General features: G+C 46.5%; 1 protein-coding gene across 2 annotated transcripts in view; it reads right to left on the bottom strand.

Moving 5' to 3' along the window:
* Window positions 1-18,675, bottom strand: part of Dym (dymeclin) — a 274,143-nt gene that overhangs the window by 32,553 nt on the left and 222,915 nt on the right. For both annotated transcript variants that reach the window (XM_029471781.1, XM_021150437.2), the window contains one exon: window positions 12,057-12,170. In XM_029471781.1, the coding sequence (XP_029327641.1) occupies window positions 12,057-12,170 (114 nt within the window). The remainder of the gene's footprint in view (window positions 1-12,056; window positions 12,171-18,675) is intronic.

Genomic DNA, 18,675 nt, shown 5'->3' with positions numbered 1-18,675 from the left:
GGTGGCTCACAACCATCCGTAACGAGATCTGGCGCCCTCTTCTGGAGTGTCTGAAGATAGCTACAGTGTACTTACATATAATAAATAAATAAATCAAAAAAAAAAAAAAAAGAATGGGGTGAGAAACCGACAACACACCAGGGAACCCAGGATGAAGGGAGATGAACACCCCCTGCCCCCACACACACTTCCACACTCCCACACAGGGCATCATGGGATATAAGCGGTACAAATGGCAGGGAAGGACTTGGGAGACTGAGTTTTCTGTCAAAGGAAACAGGAAGTAAAGCCTACAAGAGTATAGTGCCCAGCTCACTGACGAACTAGGCGTGGCCAAGAGGTGTCTATTGTGGGAAGGCAGCTGAACCACCTCTAACTCCATCTGTGTGTCAGTCCATAAGGCCGTCTGTCTGTCGGTCCAGCTTTCACACCCCTAGTTTTGGTTAGGGCAGAGAAGTGGAGATCATGTGGGAGGGGCCTCTCAAAATGTAAGATGCCATCAAGATTTCCGAGAGGGCATCGCAAACCTGAGATTAGAAGAACTCGAAGTGACTTTATTAAATAGAATTCTCTCAAAAGCCTCACAGCTGGAGACCAGCAACACTGACCTTGTTCCTAGACAAGGCAGCATGGCCGTGTGTCTGGTGTTCATATAATAATGGTCTGCTATGCTCTCCTGCAGGTCTTGCTCTCAGAAATTACTGGGATGGAATTGATATGTAGTTGTGTTTGCTAAAATCCCCAGCCCAATTTTTTTGGTGTGTGTGCATGTTTGTGTGGGTACACCTATGTGTGAAGGCAGGAGAACAACTTTGGGTGTGGTTCCTTAGAAGATGTGGCACAGAGGCCACTGAAGGATGCTGGGTGTCTTGCTCTAGCCCTCCAGACAGGATCTTTCTGAACCCAGAGCTTGGTCAGTGGCCACCAAGCCCAGCCATCCTGCTGTCTTCATATGAGCATAGCTATGGGCTTATAGGCACATGTATGCCACCATGCCCAGCTCTGTCCATGGGCTTATAGGCACATGTATGCCACCATGCCCAGCTCTGTCCATGGGCTTTGGGGATCTGACTGAACTCAGGCTTCCATGCTTGTGCTGCAAGGGCTCCTACCCACTGCGCCATGCCCACAGCTGTACCTTGTATTGGAGACAGATTTTTCACTGGCCTAGAACTTACTAAAGTAGGGTAAGGCAGGCATACAAACCTCAGGGATCATCTCCCATATAATCCCAGCCCTGGGATTATAAACATACATTACTTTATAACTTTTTATGCAGATCTAGGGCTTAAACTCACACTTCCTTAACTAAGCTATCCCTCCCCATTCATTTCTTCCTGAGTGCAGCAATGGTGACTTGGAGAGCTGTAACCTCTCCTGAATGTGGAGTATGTGCACATAGCCAGGTGTGGCTGCTGGGAACTGAACTTGAGTCTTTGGCAAGAGCAGTACTGGGCCACAGGTCTGGATGGAGCCCGAAGATCTGCATTTTGAAATCGGAGGATGGAGATGTACCCCTCCTCCCAAGACCGCATTTTAAAACTATTCATGGATTTTGAAAATTCTAAGAATTAAACAGCAGCCAGCCTTTACATCCATTGAGTAGGCCTGGCCATCAATTCAAAAGGATACAGGGTCATGAGCCCATCATACTCAGTGTCTTAGTTAGGGTCTCTATGGCTGTGATGAACACCATGACCAAAAAAGCAAATTGGGGAGGAAAGGGTTTATTTGGCTTAACTTCTAGATCACAGTCCTTCATTGGAGGAAGTCAGGACAAGACTCAAGCAGGGCTGGAACCTGAGGCAGGAGCTCATGCAGAGGCCATGGAGGGTGCTGTTTACTGGCTTGCTTCCCCTGGCTTGCTCAGCTTGCTTTCTTATAGACCCAGGCCCACCAGCCCAGGGATGGCACCACCCACAGTGGGCCCTCCCACCCCTGATCACTAATTGAGAAAATGCCCTACAGCTGGATCTCATGGAGGCATTTCTTCAACTGATGCTCCTTCCTCTCTCATGACTCTTGCTTGTGTCAAGTTGACACACAAAACCAGCCAGGACACTCAATGAGTACTGTTTTTACACAAATTTGTTTTAGTTGTATGCAAATGAGTACACTGCTACACATGGTACAGATGTGTGAGTGTGTGTGCATGTGTGTGTGTGTAACTGGCAGTGACAGTTAAAAAAGTTTGAAAAGCACTAGTCTAAGGACATAATTGTATCATCAAGTGACAAAAGCCACACTGACTTGGCAGGGGAATCCATGAGTCATTCTGTTGGCCACTAGGCTACAGTGCCCTGGACTGTCCCTCACTCTCACGGGTTTCCTTTGCAAGCTATTCTTTCTTCACCTCGGCCTATGGAAACCTTCCGATCCTTCAAGACAGACAAGGTCAAGCCCGTCTCTCCTTCATTCTCCCTGCCTAGTCCAGTAACCTCTTCGTTCCAGAAGTTGTCCCCTCTACCATCTGACAAAGTGAACTGCCCTTGTGTTAGCACCTCTGGTGAGTGTACCTTCCTCTCCTGGGGCCTCCTGAGGTTGTATGTACCTTCCCTCCTCCACAATAGCCAGCATCACTGTGCTCATACAGTGTAAAATGACTAGCGTGGGTAGAATGAACAGTCAAACCACACTCATAAGTTATAATGTACTTTGTCCATTACAGGAATCAGATACCTGGCAGAAGTGATTTGGGGAAGAGAAGGAAGAGGTTCTCAACAGGAGGAAAAAGAAGTTTTAAAGACCATATTAAAAATCTATAAAATATGTCCCATAAGCATACAATGCATACATGCAGGCAAAACACTTACAGATGAATAAATTTAGTAAGATACCCTCTAGACAAATTAATACAACTTTGTGTGTGTATGAAAGACGCTCTTTATGCAATTAGTGACAACAATGAAAATATTCTAAAAATTACATTTAAAAAATGAAGACTTTTAAAACTCACTGACGGGCTAGGGAGCCTGCTTGGCAGGGAAAGAGCTCACTGGCAAGCCCAATGAACTGAGTTCAGGCTACAGAACCAGCAAAAGGCTGGACAAGTAGTCTAAGTGTCTAATCTCCTGGGAGGATGGAGGCAGAGACAAGAGAATCATGAGAAGCTCAAGAGGCCAGCTCACTTGGTGTGCACATCAGCAAACAGTAAGAAAATCTGTCTCAAACAAGGAAGAAAGCCAGGCCTGACACCTGAGGTTGGCCTCTGACCTCCACACATGCACTGTGGTCCACTCACACAAACACACAGTTCCCCACCCCACAAAGTAACTTCATTTAGTGTGAGCTGGCTACCACTTTTAATTACGATTTATCAAGTTACTCCACAATTTCCTATTTGCATTAAAAGAAAAGTTATCTTCTGATTGCGTTTTCCTTGAAAATATCACCTAATTATCAAATTAGGTTACATTCTTAATCCTCCAACAACACAGATAATTACCTGAATCCCTGACAGGGACAACCACGAACCTTACACACTCATACACAAGCTGTCGTGGCAGTGAGCACAGCGGGGCCGGGTGACTGCGGTCCCTTCAGTCTGTTCAAACTGTTCCCAGCCAGCAAAATGGGAGCCAGGGCCCTGCCGAGCCGAGGACGCAGACAGAGCCCCAGAGCTTTGAGCCACGGCTGCAGATGTGGTTGGGAAGGGCATACTAACTTTATGCCTACTAAACCCTAGAAGAGAAACGAGCAACTCAGGATTTCAGAGCTTGCTTGTTTCAGAGTCTCTTGTTTACACGGGAGGTCCGGAGACCACGATGAGCCCACACTGCCTTTCTCATGGAACACTAGTGAAGAGAACGTGTAGGCTGATGTTAATCCAGCCCGCTTATTTAACTGTATAGACAGATGTAGCCAATGAGTATGCAGTCCCCCACACACTAATAAGCAAATAGTTTAGAAGACTATGCCCAGTAACATTTGATTGAAAACTATCTTATTTGGTTGAATGCCAGCTACCATGCTCTAGATCTTAGTGTTTACTTGTCCAATATTGGGAGAGTAATTGTACAGATTTAGTTTTCATTCTTCAATAAAAGGAAAAATGTCAAAACTTCAAGCTCATCTACCTAGCTGATGAGAAAATTCCTGAGTTCTATGGTTCTCTTAAGCCAAGGTCGTCAAAAACCTGAAATTTAGTGTTTAATATATGTGATAAACCACCATGTAGACACCATTTACATTTCCATAGCATTTATTAAAATAGTATTTCCAATTGGAAATCTATTCCTACTAACCTATCACACGTATGCCGATATTGTATTACATATAGAAGCCAACGACCCTGAATGACTTAGAGCACGCGCATGTGGTATACCAAGACTATTCAATGCACACAGCCTTTCCAGTCAACGTCACACATCGCAGTATCCCGAGAATTAAACTCTCAAGGTTTTAGCTGATTTGTTTTATTATAAACACTCAACTCCCCTAAAAATGATTCAGCAATGGAGGGATGCCTCGGCTCTGAAGCTAAGCAGCCCTCTTTCTGAGCAGCATCTGTGGTAATGACAGGTTCTCATTTAGACCAACAGGGCATGACTCACTATGCGCGAGGAAATGTAACTTCAGCTTCCCCTCTAGTGCGGGTGATGGATTGTTTTGTTTTCTGTTTTTAAACGGAGCCATCCATCTTCCAACCTCTATAACCACAGAGTGCAGGCAGCCTGAGCCCAGGGGTACATTTTTTTTTTCTATGTTCCAGAACAAAACTACTTGTCTGACTTAAAGGATTTACGTGTGACCTTGGCCTTAATAGTATATTAGTCTAAACAAGGGTTAGCTTCTCTGGAACCCCCAAAGATCAACTAATTTCTCTACTGGCCATAACCATAAAAGGCTGCATTTCCATGTATATGTGACTGTCTCAAAGAATCATTTATTCCTGAGTATAGTACAATAAAAAGACAATACATTCACATATTGTGGCGTGCACTCTGTAATTCATTTTGCTCTAAGGTCAATATTATAGGTCAAGCCTCACTATTTTCTATGGCCCATGGAAGGTTTCTTGGGCAGAGTGTTTATTAAAAGAACTAGAAAACACATCAGGCTGTGTCAGAAGGGACCAAGGACACAGCTAGTAAGGGTGAGGTGAAAGAAAGGAGCTGAGGCACACCAGGAAGAGACAAAACAAGAAAGGTGCCTGGGCAGGGCGGAGACAGAACCCAATGCATTAGCTGTTAATGGGAGAGTGGGAGGAGGGAATGGTCTGGCAAAAGGTAGCTGAGTGCCCAGCTCTGTCTAGAACCTGGGGCACAGAAGATACGAGTCTAATTTGCAGCATTCCACATAGTCCACAAAGTGGGGTGTGGCAAAGCACAAGGAAATCAACCCCAGGAGTTCACTGGCCAAAGCTGGAGAAATCTGGGCAAAAATAAACAAATGTTAGCACTGAACTAAAACCTACAGAGTGAACTACAGAGTCAGCCTTAGCAAATGAGCACAGTGGTCATTCCTCTGTTGTCAGCCAGACCTGCTGATGGATGGTAAGGTCAGAGGGCAAGACTCCAAAGGAGAGACATTTAACATTTCCAAAGGAACAGACAGCTGTTCAATTCACTGGAGGTGCCAGTAGACCTTCAGGAGAAGTGTCCCGAAGAGACCACACTCCCGACTGCAGTGAACACTTCAGAGGCTCTGGCCATATACAAGCAACTTCAACAGAACCAGAGAAAGTACCAGGAAAACCTGAATACAATACAGACCAATACCACGAAAGAGGAGACTACGGGGATAGGGCAGGTAACATGGAGGCTCCCAGAGAGCAGGGCGGGTACAGGGAGAGAACAGCAAGCATGTGGGAGGCGTGGCTTCTTAACCGTAGGATACCAGTGTGTGTTACATATGTCTGTTAGTGTATGTGCATGTGTGTGGAGGCCAGCGCATGACCTTGGTGTTACCATCAAAGACACTGTTCATTTGTGAGAGAACAGCTCTGTCATGTGGAGCTCACCAAGGACCCTCCTCCTAGACCTGTGCCACTGTGCCTGGCACAGATCCAGGAAGCGGTTTACCTGGACCGTCTCTCTAAGTTGGAATGCTCACTAGTTATGTTACTTTTCTGTAACTGTAAATTCTGTAAAAATAAAACACCAATGACAGCAGCAATGAGAACAGCACAGACTCTACCATGGACTCTGCCCCACCCCACCCCCGCCCTCACACTCCCCCTGCCCCATTGCCCACCCTCTTCTGCCCTTGACTTCTCTGCTAGTCACTACTTTCTAAGACAGCCATTTGTTTTACATTTTAGCTTAGAGTGAGTCTTCTCCACAGTCTGCTCGATGGGAGCAGGGCTTGTTTTCTTGTCCTCTGCTGTAGCCATCGTGGCTAGGACAGTGCCAAGAACAGGGGGAGGCAGTTACAGGTATTAAGACTCTAGAAGATGGCAGAACACAATTTTGAAAAGAACATCTAATGGTACAGAATTTTTGACTTCTCACCTCCTGCATGGGGACGGCCCCCCACTTCCCCCACACAGTACACACAGGCGGCTCACCCCTCCAACCACTTCATGGACTGAACTAGGCAGCTGGGGCTGCAGATCAGCTACTGTGGAGGGGAAAGACATTAAACACCTAAAACAGGGCAGAAGAGGATGAGATGCCGTGGATACAGTGCTCTGGGCATTTTACTGAGAGACACACATGGATACAAGAATAAAAGGGAAGTCTTCAGGTATCCTTTGAAATTCAGCAGGGCCTTGAGGGAATGTTCAGGATCTGACTAAGTGAATGGCCAAGGTAAAAGGGATGCCACCTCCAGATGAGAGCCGTAGGAGCAAACCCACAAAGGGAGTCCAGGGAAGGACACAGATGCAGAGCTGCCTGGAGCAAGGGGGATGGGGAGGAAGAAGGCCGGGCAAGGAGGCTTAGGGGCCATGAGCTGTCTAGAATCCCAGAGTAACTGCAGACTTTATCTGCTGGGAACAGGGCTCTGCTCTGCAGAATTCAGCATAGAAGCAGAAAAGACAATTCTAGACTCTAAGAATCAGAAGAAATCTTTGGTATAAATCTGAGCAGCCTTCCATCGTAAGACTTTGTGAGTGTGAGTGTGTGTGTTGTATACACAAATGTATGGTGGTGTTGGCATCAGGAGTTCTGCCCTTCTGCTCTCTGTCTTACTCATGAAGCAGGGTCTCTCAGCCTAACTCAGGGCTTAGTGACATAGCTAGGCTAGGTAGACAGCTTGCTCTGAGGAGACTTAACAGTGCTGACACTTTGTAAGTACTGTAATTACACTTAGATACCATGCCCACCCAACAGTTACACAGGTCTTGGAGAGTGGAACGCCTATCCTCACATTGGGATGGTAAGTGCTTCGTCCAATGAGCCAGCTCCCCAGCCCCTCCACCTTAATTTTGAGACAGGGTCTCTTGCTGAATCTGGAGTTCATGAACTTGGTCAGACTAGCTAACTGATGGGCTCTGGGGGTCCACTTGTCCTCCACCCCAGCAATGGGGTTGCAGACTTCTCTCTGAGCCCAGCCTTCCACATGGCTGCTGTGGATCTTCACACATGCGCAGCAAGCAGCTTCACCAACGGAGCCGCCGGCCAGGCTCCCACAGGACGTCTTCCCTGAGCTCTCCTCTGCACGGATTCGAGCCCCCGGGTTTGCTGCAGGTATGTTTCAGGAAGTGGCTGAGAAGACACACCTTCTTAAAGTGAACAAGAGCTCTGTTGGCCCACTTACCACCCCGAAGATGAAACCCCTGATTCACCCGTGACAATGCTTGCAGTGGCTGCTCGTGGTATCTCCCGGGACCCTCTCCCTCCTCACTTCATGTGACTCACAGGCTCTACACCGTAACCACACCTGCGTCTCTGGCTCACACTTGGGCTCACTAACATAATACCAAATAGAATCTCACACTATCCCTAACGCATGCGTCTGGAAACCATAATGACCCAGTGGCCAGGGTAGCACAGGGTGAAAACACTGCCTGGAGAAAGGCTGCTTTGGTTTAGCATGTAGCTGGGCCCAGCTTTGCATCCGAACATTACTCAATGTCTTGAGGTCTTAGCTACATCATCTAGAAAGCTGTGGTGACATGACAACAGGAACAGCTCAGCTCACAACCATAAAAACAGTTAGAAAAGTATCTTGGCATTACTATTATTGTGGAATTTAAGTTCTAAAATTTACTGAGAAGTTACATTTGCCAGACATTTGAGAAACAGTGTCAAAAGATTAAAAAGACTGGCACAGTGTGGAAGAAATCAGTACAGAGACTATACCAGGAAAACTAGAAATAGATTCAGTGTTCTGGTCACTTTTATGTCAGCCTGACACAGCTAGAGTCAGCTGGGAAGAGGGACTCTCCACAGGACTGGCTTGTGGGTAAGCCTGTGGCATGGTTCTTGACTGACTGATGTGGGAGGGCCCAGTTCACTGTGGGTGGGGCCGTTCCTAGACTGTGGTTCTGTGTAACTAAGAAAGCAGGCAGTATGAGTGGCCAGCCAGCAAGGGGCAGTCTTCCAGGGCTTCTGGATCAGCTTCTGCCTCCAGTTCTGGGTTCCTGACTAGACCTCCCTGGATGATGGACTACACGCTGTAAAAAGAAACAAACCCTTTCTCCGAGGTGCTTTTGGTAATGGAGACTCATCACAGCAACAGAAACCCTAACTAAGAAATCTGACAATCTTAGTATTGGCATTGTCTTAGTTAGGGTTTCTATTGCCGTGAACAGACACCATGACCACGGCAAAGTTATAAAGGAAAACACTTAATTGGGGCTGGCTTACAATTTCAGAGGTTCAGTCGATTGTCACGACAGGAAACATGGTAGCATGCAGGCAGACATGGTGCTGGAGGAGGAGCTGAGAGCTCTACATCTTGATCCATAGGAGCAGGAGGAGACTGCCCCAGTAGGCCTAGCCTGAGCAGGAGACCCTCAAAACCCGTCCCCACAGCCACACGCTTACTCCAACAAGGCCACACCTCCTAAGAGTGCCACTCCCCATGGGCCAAGCATTCAAACACATGAGTCTATGGGGGCCACTCCGATTCAGACCACCACAGGTACATATATAAAACAGTCACTTGCCCTTCTCTGCCTCACTCTTTACGATAGTCATGAAACAGAAGCAACTCAGGGGCTGTGGATGAGCGGCTGGATAAGGAAATATGGTACACATATACAATGGAGTATTACTCAACTATAAATAATGCTGCCATTTACAGCAACATGGATGGAAGACAGAAGTCAGGCACACAAAGACAAACATTGGATTTTTCTCACTAATCTGTGAGAAACATTCTCACTAATATGTGGTAGTACAACGCTGATCTACCGCCGAGCAGCGGACTGGAGAAGAGTGCTTACCAGAGCCCAGCAAGGGTGTGTAGGAGGACGATGGCTGATGGAGATGTGGGGTGAACCATGTTTAGCAGAGGAGAACTACTATGGTTGGCACTAATCAAGTGAACACTTCCTAACAGCTTGTAGTGACCATTTGTGAATGCCCCCAGAACAAACAGCAAATGTCTGAGGTGACAGATATGTCACTACCCTGATCTGACCCCACATATGAATACTTGCACTAAAATGTAAGTATGTACATTTACCATGTCAAATACAGAATACGGTAAAAAAAAAAAAACAAACCCTTTTGCTATTCATTTACTTACCTTGGACTTCAATTTTGTTTAAAGGACACATGGGTATGTAACTGTAACCCTGTCCTCTCCTTCTGGACTAGAGACCCCAGCTTGCTCCTTGGTTCCCTGGATTCATAAAACCCCCAGCAGAGTCTGCAGCTGTCTGAGCAGACTCATGCTGCTCCTTCTGATGATGTGTTACAGCATCCTGAGACAGACCTCGTGCCGCACTGTCTGGGGTGGTGGTGGTGTTGCCAAACACTCTCCTCCCCTTTCGTTCTATGGAGTTGGGCAGTGACTGAGAGCCTGTACCCTTTCCCAACAGGGCTCTGCAGGGCTTAGCCTTAGGCTATGGCAATGAAGGGGGTACGTGTGTGTTTACCCTCACTGGCACAGGAAACCCAGTGTCAAGACTTTGGCTGAAGCCTGGCCAGCTGTTCCTGCACCCCCACTTTGATGCTCCAGGCAACCCAGGTCACTGGTGGGGACAGCCTGGCAGCTTCTGTGGTTTCCTTTAGCTGTGCTCCCTCAGGCTTCTCTGAGATTTTGAGCTTCTATATTAAATCACTATCTACTGAAATCACGGGTTCTACTTCTCCGGACAGGTTTGATAGGGTAAACAGAAGCTACTCAAGTCCACAGGACTTCCTGAGAGGCACTGAAGAGCTCTCGGTGAGCTGCTGCACGTGTCAGCATCTCTGGCTGCCACTGACAACCTCAGCCACCTACAGGAGGCTCAGACAGGAGCTGCAGTTTGGATGTTCTCCAAAGGCCCCAGACTGAGGGCCTGGTCTCCTGCTCGTGGGGCGGATGCGCAAGTGGAAACACGGCGAGGGACTGGGTAGGTTTGCAGGTTACGAGGGGACACTGCAGTCCTAGTTTTTTTCTCTTCTGTTCCCTGGCTTTGAAGGAGGCACAGAACTCAGTTCTGTCACAAGCTTCTGTCATAACATGCGTCTCCTGACTAGCACAAAGAAAGAGAGCCAACTGATCCGCAGGATGAAGCTACTACAACCAAGCTCAGTTAATTACTTCAGGCATTTTGTTACAGTAACGTAAAGCTGGCTAAAAGCTGTGTGTGTTTGTGTGTGTGTCCCCCTGTCTGTCTGTCTCTGGAGAATAGCTTCCCCTCTTTTGCCCTCCAATGCTCCAGCGGCCTTGGTAGACTCCTAGGGGAGAGGAGATTCTAGGAGAGGCAAGGATCTTGGCTCTCCTCTGTAGCGTGGGAGGCGACAGAAGCAGACTAGAGAGGAGGTTAGGGATGCTGAGCTGAAAAATGCCTTTCTCAGGCTTGTTTTCACGACACCACTGACCACTGGATGGGCAACAGTTCTGCTTAATGTCTGCCCTAATTTCTTCATCGTTACAAGCTACCTGTGCTTGCAGCAAAGTGCCTTGCTTCTGGCCTACAGGCATTACCGTGTTCTCTGCTATCGTAAGTTGAGAAATCAATTATCTTCTTTGACATATGAAACATCCTCACCTTGAGACAGTGCTTCTCAACCTGGGGGCCATGACACTTTGCGAGGTGTGTGGTGTCAAAAGACCCTTTCAGAAGGGCCACTTAAGACCATCAGAAAACACAGAATTTACATTATAATTCATAACAGTAGTAAGATTACAGCTACGAGGTAGCAACAAAAATCATTGTATGGTTGGCATTACCCCAGCATGAGGAACTGTGTTAAAGAGATGCAGCACAGGGACGACTGAGAAACACTGCCCTAAGGGGTCAGGTCTGAGGCGTGGACTTTCAGCCCCTTCAGGAGTGCCTCTGCCACACAGATGTACAGTATTTTCGTCAGATGCAGCATCTCCCCCTTTCCCATGGTACTTTTCTTCCCATTACTGTATGAAGGCATACAGTAAGCAGTAATGGACCACAAGCAAGGCCTTTGGACAGACCGCCTGGGCTCGACTCAGCTTAAGCACTTCCTGGTTGGAATACTCTAGGGAAATGAATCTTTCCATGCTGGTCTCTTCACCTGACGACTTCAGCTGTTAACAGCGGCTGCTCGAGTAGGGTATCGGGTGAGGTGGTACACTCAGAGGCTGAGGTCCCAGCATGACCCCGGGAGGCACTAACAAACACCGGGCACCACAGTATTGGCATCGCCATCACCGCCGCCTGCCCATTAGCCTTTTGTGATGTCTGTATGACATCAGTTTGTTTGACAGGATTAAAAATATACCCGGAAACTATGAGTTCTCATGGAGATACAGGTGCAGGACTTACTGGTGGGGTGTGCAGCGATGGGAACGCGTATCTGGCTACTCTCTACTGAACTGCAGGTTTGGTATCAGGAGACAGCAGAGGGAATATTTAGCCTCTCGGACATGAGCACTGGTGAGCAGTACCAGGCTGAGTCATGTCTGCCGGATGCTGATCTCTATGTGCCTCGAGTGACCAATAGCCAGTGTCACGGGCTATTCTGTAGCCGGCTTACCTTTAGTCTGTCTTTGGGCAGCGCCACAACCCCTTGTTTAATGATTTCCAAGACCCTTTCCACCGACAGCTCAGCTCCAGCTTGTAGAAGTCTGGAGCTAAAGAAGGAGATCACCTGTAAAGAAAGAGCCATGGAAACAAATAGTTATTTGTTTGATTTTATGTGATTTGCTTGCATATACGCATGTGTGGTACATGTATTCCTGGTGTCCACGGAGGTCAGAGAGGGCATCAGATGTCCAGGAATTGGAGATACACATGGTTGTCAGCCAGCATGTGGGTGTTGGGAAGTGGACCCAGGCCCTCTGCATGAACAGCCTGCACTCTTAACCCCTGAGACATCTTTCCTGCCCCTACGTTATTATTTATCAATAATGCTTATAGTCCTCCTGCCTCAGCCTCCCAAGCAGCCAGGATTACAGGCATGACACCAAAGGCATAGCTTGAACCACGAAGTTGCTGGAAATGGATTTTCGGGGAAGCCCTTCTCACCCAAAGGCAAGCCCTCCTTCTTCCACTTTTAGGGGACCTGGACCTTGCTTTATCTGACCTCCTAGCTGCTGGCCTCTCTACAGGGTTTGATGGCAACCACGAGTCTGCCCTGTGATCATGGTGGCTGGCCATCCTGTGAGTTGAGAGGCTTTATCCGGCCGCCTTCCATGCAGCCCTGTTTTCTGTTTATTCTTCGTGTTAGAGCGGTGCTGAGCAGAAAGTGGGAAGGGAAGGCAGACTCCTCAGTGTGTCCAATTCCAAGCTTAACACGAGGGCCCAGAAGAGGGCATGTAGGAAAAGAACCTTAACAGCTAAAATGGTATCTGGGAACTATCTATGATTTCAACTCATCTGCAGCATTCTTAGCGCCATTCACCAGGGACAGCAACAGCAAGCTTCCGACTGGTGACACTATATAGCCTGAACCATGCAGCAAAATGCTAACACGGCCCCAGTCCAGGACACTGGAAATTTCTAACTGGAAATTAAAGGCCGTGGGGTAGGGATCTCATATGGGTGGAGATCATCTTGCAAGTACAAGGACCAGAGTTTAGTTCCTGGGACTTGCATAAGAAATCCAGAAGTAGTGTCCTGTGATTATAATCCCAGTGCCGGGGAAGCAGGGGCAAGAGGGTTCCTGGCGTTTTCTGGCCAGTGAGACCACTGTACCTGGTGAATTCCAGGTCACTAAGGGACTCTGTCTCAGGAAAAGAAAACAAAACAAAAGCAAAGGAAGGAAGGAAAGTGCTGTGTTGTCTCTGAAGGAAGGCAGAGGTTGCCCTGGGCTCCTCACCTGTGCGCTTGCACAAAGAAACAGAAACATACACACCAAAGTCAACACAAGGCAGCTGCCAGTGGAGCTGGAGCTGTAGCTAGTGTCTTAACGATGGATAGCTTATGTGAAGTCCTGGGTTCAAGCCCGAGTTCTGCAGAACCCATGCCAACCAAGCAGTCCAGCAAACCACAAAGAATGCCGTAGGAGGTTCCCAGGAAAGTGCTATTACATCCACAGTGTTACAGATCAGCAGGACTGCTGACCTCTTCACTCAGACAGGCAAAAAGGTAAACATGTGTTTCCAAAGGCTGAACAGCCGGCTGCTGAGACAGGTCAGCCGATAGAGGCTCTTGCCACCATGCCAGATGACCTGAGTCCCATCTCTGAGACCCACACGGTGGAGAGAGAGAACCAGTTCTCTGAGTTGTCACCTGATCCCCATATATGTGCTTCCCCCCAAAAAAATGTAAAAAAAGATTTTAAAATGTCCAACTTCTTCCTTTTGTTTCCTATATGGCTTCTATTGTACATGTAAAATACGTAACACAAATTTTTAAAAAACGTTTTCATGTTTTCTTTGAAATATCTCTCATAAGTACTTACTTTTGGAGAGTAGTGGCATTTTTCTTAACTGTTTTAGTAGACAGTTCCCACACTGTGCAAATGCCACAGGAATAGTTCCACTCTGGGAGAAGGCACTACTCTAGCCATCGGTCGGCAAGTGTGTACCTCTCCGCTCAGGCAAAGAGCAACCATAAGGCAGCCAGCGACTTTACAAACTGCTCATTTTGCCCACAACAGGTTGGCTTTTCATATGTGTTAAACACAATTACAGGGTTTTTTTGGGGGATTCTGGGATTACAGCTCTGTTCACAGTGCCCAAGGCATATGACGGGATTTTATTATACAGGGAACTAAGTGCTGGCGACAGGCACATCACAAAGAGAAAACACGTTACCAAAGACTTGTTAGAATCTTAAAGTATACAAAAGGGTTGGTGAGAGGGCTAGGCTAGTAAAGGCACTTGCTGTCCAAGCCTGGTGATCCGAGTTCAATCTCTGGGACCCATCTCAAAGTGTCATGCATGGACACACACATATCTGACACACACAACAATGATATATTAAAAATAAATTAAATATGCAACAAAGATATACACAATGGTTAAAATGCATAAATATTGAGTTTCTTGTGACTTAGCCTTACATATTAAATTAATTAAAATTAAGTTCTTTAGCCAAAAACATTGAGAAGGAACACGTGTTGAAAATAGAATTCTAAGAAGTAAAAAAACCCCAATGAATTAGTTTATGACTAAAACTCAGACTGGACAGCCGAGGCTTGCAGTTTTTGTATATTTACTGGCTGGGTGATGCTCAGGAGACACAGAGTGACTTCCAAATACATCAGATCATCAGAAGCAGCCCTGAAGCCTTGTGAAATACCGCCCTGGGTCTGGTCAGGGACCCTCTAACTGATGTCCCAGGTCTCCTGAGAGTCAACCAGAAGCTAGGACAGACAGACGTTCTCAAACTTTACTGACTAAATGTGAGTACAAGTTGTAAAAAAAAGTATATACTTGCAATGTTTTATTTATTTATAAATTATGTAACATGCTACATGCAGAATTAGCTAGTAAGAGATTTCTTTTAAAAATTCTGTGGCATATGTTTTGCTTGCATGTAGCACATGCCCAAGGAGGACAGAAGGAGGTATCAGATGCCTTGGAGCTGCAGCTGCAAGATGGTTATGAGCTACCAGTGCTGGGAACTGAACAATGGCCCTCTGCAAGAACAGCCGGACCTCTTAACCACTGAGCAATCTGTCCAGCACAGCATAAAGTGAGGCTAAGAAGGCACGCATGGGATGTCGAGATGGCTCCGTAGGTAAAGGAGCTCGCTGCTAGGCCTGGTGATCTACTCTGAAGCCTGTATTATGGAAGGAGAGAGTTGACTCGTCTTATTCATCCATCGGTCCATTGATCCATCTCTCTCTCTCTCTATCTAATCTACTTATCTGTTTGTGTAGAGACAGGGTCTCTCTCTATAGCCCCGGCTCTCCAGAGTGCTGGGGTTAAAGGTATGTGCTGCCACTCCCGGGAGACTCATGGCTTAATCCAGAGCACTGAACAGACACCTTCCTAGTCAGGTGATGGACCCAGTTCTTGTGAGATTGCATGGGAGTCTCACTTCTACTTCACAAGGTGGCAACTGCTCTAGGAGGAGATGACAATTTTGCACTGTCCTTTGTCACATGTGCTGATCTTACTGTATTTCTCTCAACTTGGGGGATAAATATGACAGTTTTCAAAGATTTCTCTAACTGAATCCAGATCCTAGAGGAACACAATTATTGTTTCTTTCTTTTTTTTTCCCTTTCTTTCTTGGGAGCCCCAGGGGCAGGGACACACCTGCCAAACCCCATGTACTGAGGTTCCCCTCCTTCCCTCAGACTACCCAGAGTTTTGCCCTTCACCTTGGCACACTGTTAGAGCCGATACTATCAAGGAAGAGCTCTACTACCAAGTCATGCCAGCCCGTTGTCAATACCACCAGTAAGATGAAATCTCTTTATTTTCAGATGTATAAATGAAGCTCTAATATGCCCTCCCATGATCTTAAGGAATACTAGTGCAACTCAGGGGGACTGCTGACCAAGACAGCAAAGTGCTCACACTCAAAGCTCAGTGGAAGCTACAGCACTCATACTAGAGACACAACTGAAGCAGGAGTTCTCACATGTCACTTAACCAAATACAGAGCTGGGATGACAGGTCTGTTTTGTTCCCTCTGTGGCCTATACTGGATGAACTCTAAGCCATTGATGGATTCTTGTGTCACCAGGAGAATGGCAGGGTAGCCACATGGATTTTATTTATTTATTTGCAGTCTCTCTAGACTGTTTATCAAATGCCCACAGCGACTCTATGAGGCTGATAAAATCTCTTCCTATGTATGGATGAAAGAGCCGTGAGCGGATGGAGTGTGTCAGGTGTGGCTGGAGCTTGGACGCTCCTTCTAGTGTCACTATGTCTCCAATTCTCAGGTGACAAATGGAGCCCAGACTTAGGTGACTCAAATCCCCTGCCCTGGTGCTAGGGACCAAGCACAGGGCTTTCCCCCCATATATTAGGCAAGTACTCTGTCACCAAATATGTTTTCAAAACAAACAATTCAATGAGCCAACCAACCAAAAACCAGGGTCTCATTATGCATCCTAAACTGACCTGGAACTTGCAATCCTCATCTCAGTTCTTTTCTTTCTTTTTTAAATTAAAAGCACCCCCCACCCTACCCCCACCCCTCCCACACCTATGTGTGTGTATGATGTGTGTTGTGGACATATATGCTACGGTATGCAGAAGCAGGTTAGAGGACAACTCTGTAGAGTTTGTGGGTTCTAGAAAACAAGTTAGGCCTCCAGGCCTATGTGGCAGATGTCGTTACCTACCAAGGCACCTTGAGGGCCCTCATCTCGGCTTTGGAGAGCTGAGATTATAGTTATGTGTTAGCATGCCCGGATAAGCTTAGTTTTTAAAATAGGAAATGGTGGAGATGAAAGATGTAATATAGGATGTTAAGTTGAACATTTCAGACAAAATTCAAATTCAGAATTAGCAAAGACTATAAAAAAAATAATCCAGGAGCTATGAAATATTTTTTTTCTACTAGCTGTCTAGACTTCTGGTTGCATTAGTAACTTCAATGATGACGCCTGTAACAGGTGTTGTGGTTCCTATCAGCTCACAGAACCAAACATCATCTCTAACCACCTGTTGTGAGATAGTGAATGGTCATTACCATCACACTTTATAGACCTGAGCAGCTTTCCCAGGGTAGGCAAGGGTAAAAGGAGCCGGGACATTTTAGCCAGGCAAACATTCTTTCTTACAAACTAGCCATTCTCCCAAGAATCAAAAGAGAAGTGCCAGTTTTTTTTTTTTCTAAGATTTATTTTTTGTTTTTGTGTTTGTTTTTCGAGACAGGGTTTCTCTGTGTAGCCCTGGCTGTCCTGGAACTTACTTTGTAGACCAGGTTGACCTCGAACTCAGAAATCCGCCTGCCTCTGCCTCCCGAGTGCTGGGATTAAAGGTGTGCGCCACCATGCCTGGCTAGAGAGATTTTTTTGTTTGTTTGTTTTTGTTTTCTAAGATTTACTTTTATTAATCTTAATTATGTTTGTGCCTGTATGTAAGTATATGAAAGACTCCAGAGCCTCTTTTTCTTAAACCAATCTTTGTGTGGACTTTTCTATGGAATGGCCCCATAGAAAACCACATTTGAATGCTTGCTCCATACGGAGTGACACTAGTAGGCAGTGCGGCCTTGTTGGAGAAAGTGTCTCACTGTGGAGGTGTGCTTTCAGGTCTCAAGCTAAAGCTAGGCCTAGTGTGGCAGTCTCCTGCTGCTGTCTGTCGATCCAGATGTAGGACTCTCAGCTCCTTCTCCACACCATGTCTGCCTGCATGCCACCATGCTTACCATCATGATAATGAACTAACCCTCTAAACTGCAAGCCAGCCATAATTGAATGTTCTCCTTTGTAAGGGCTGGTGGTGTCATGGTGTCTCTTCACAGCAACAGAAAGCCTAACTAAGACACTCTGCTAGTCTTGAGTTATGATTTTGTCTGACGTGTCTGGCTCAAGAACCTACATTACATCTTTCATCTCGAGTATTTCCTGTATTAAAAACTAAGCTTATCTGAGCTTACATATGTGCACGTGAAAGAGGCCAGGGCCTCCTGGAGCTGTGCTATAAGCAGTTGTAAGGTTCCTGACATTGCTGTTGGGAATAGAACTTAGGTCCTCTAGAAGAGCAGTGTGTATGTTTAATTACTGAGCCTTGGGACTTTGTAGCTCTGGCTGTTCCAAAACTCACTATGCAGACTAGGCTGGCCTTGAAGGTCACAGACATCCACCTACCTCTGCCTCCTAAAGGCTGGGATGAAGAAATGAGCCAACATACCTGTTTTGTTTTGTTTTTTTCTCTCTTTTTTTCTTTTTTGGTTTTTCGAGACAGGGTTTCTCTGTGTAGCCCTGGCTGTCCTGGAACTCACTCTGTAAAACAGGCTGGCCTTGAACTCAGAAATCTGCCTGCCTCTACCTCCCAAGTGTTGGGATTAAAGGTGTGTGCCACCACTGCCCAGCAAAAGAAATGTGTAGCCAAGGCTGGCCTCGAACTTGTGATCTTTCTGCCTCTGCCTCCTTCAGCAAATTCTACTGACATGTGCCACCACAACTGGCTTGGTTTTTTGTTTTTTGTTTTTTTAAATGTGTTAATAAACATGTTTTAGAAAGTAAAGTAGGGGGCTGGCGAGATGGCTCAGTGGGTAAGAGCACCTGACTGCTCTTC

The sequence above is a fragment of the Mus caroli genome, chromosome 18, assembly GCF_900094665.2.
Source record: "Mus caroli chromosome 18, CAROLI_EIJ_v1.1, whole genome shotgun sequence".
NCBI lineage: Eukaryota > Metazoa > Chordata > Mammalia > Rodentia > Muridae > Mus > Mus caroli.
The sequence above is the reverse complement of the archived record's forward strand: the minus strand, read 5'-3'. Positions and strand labels throughout refer to the sequence as shown.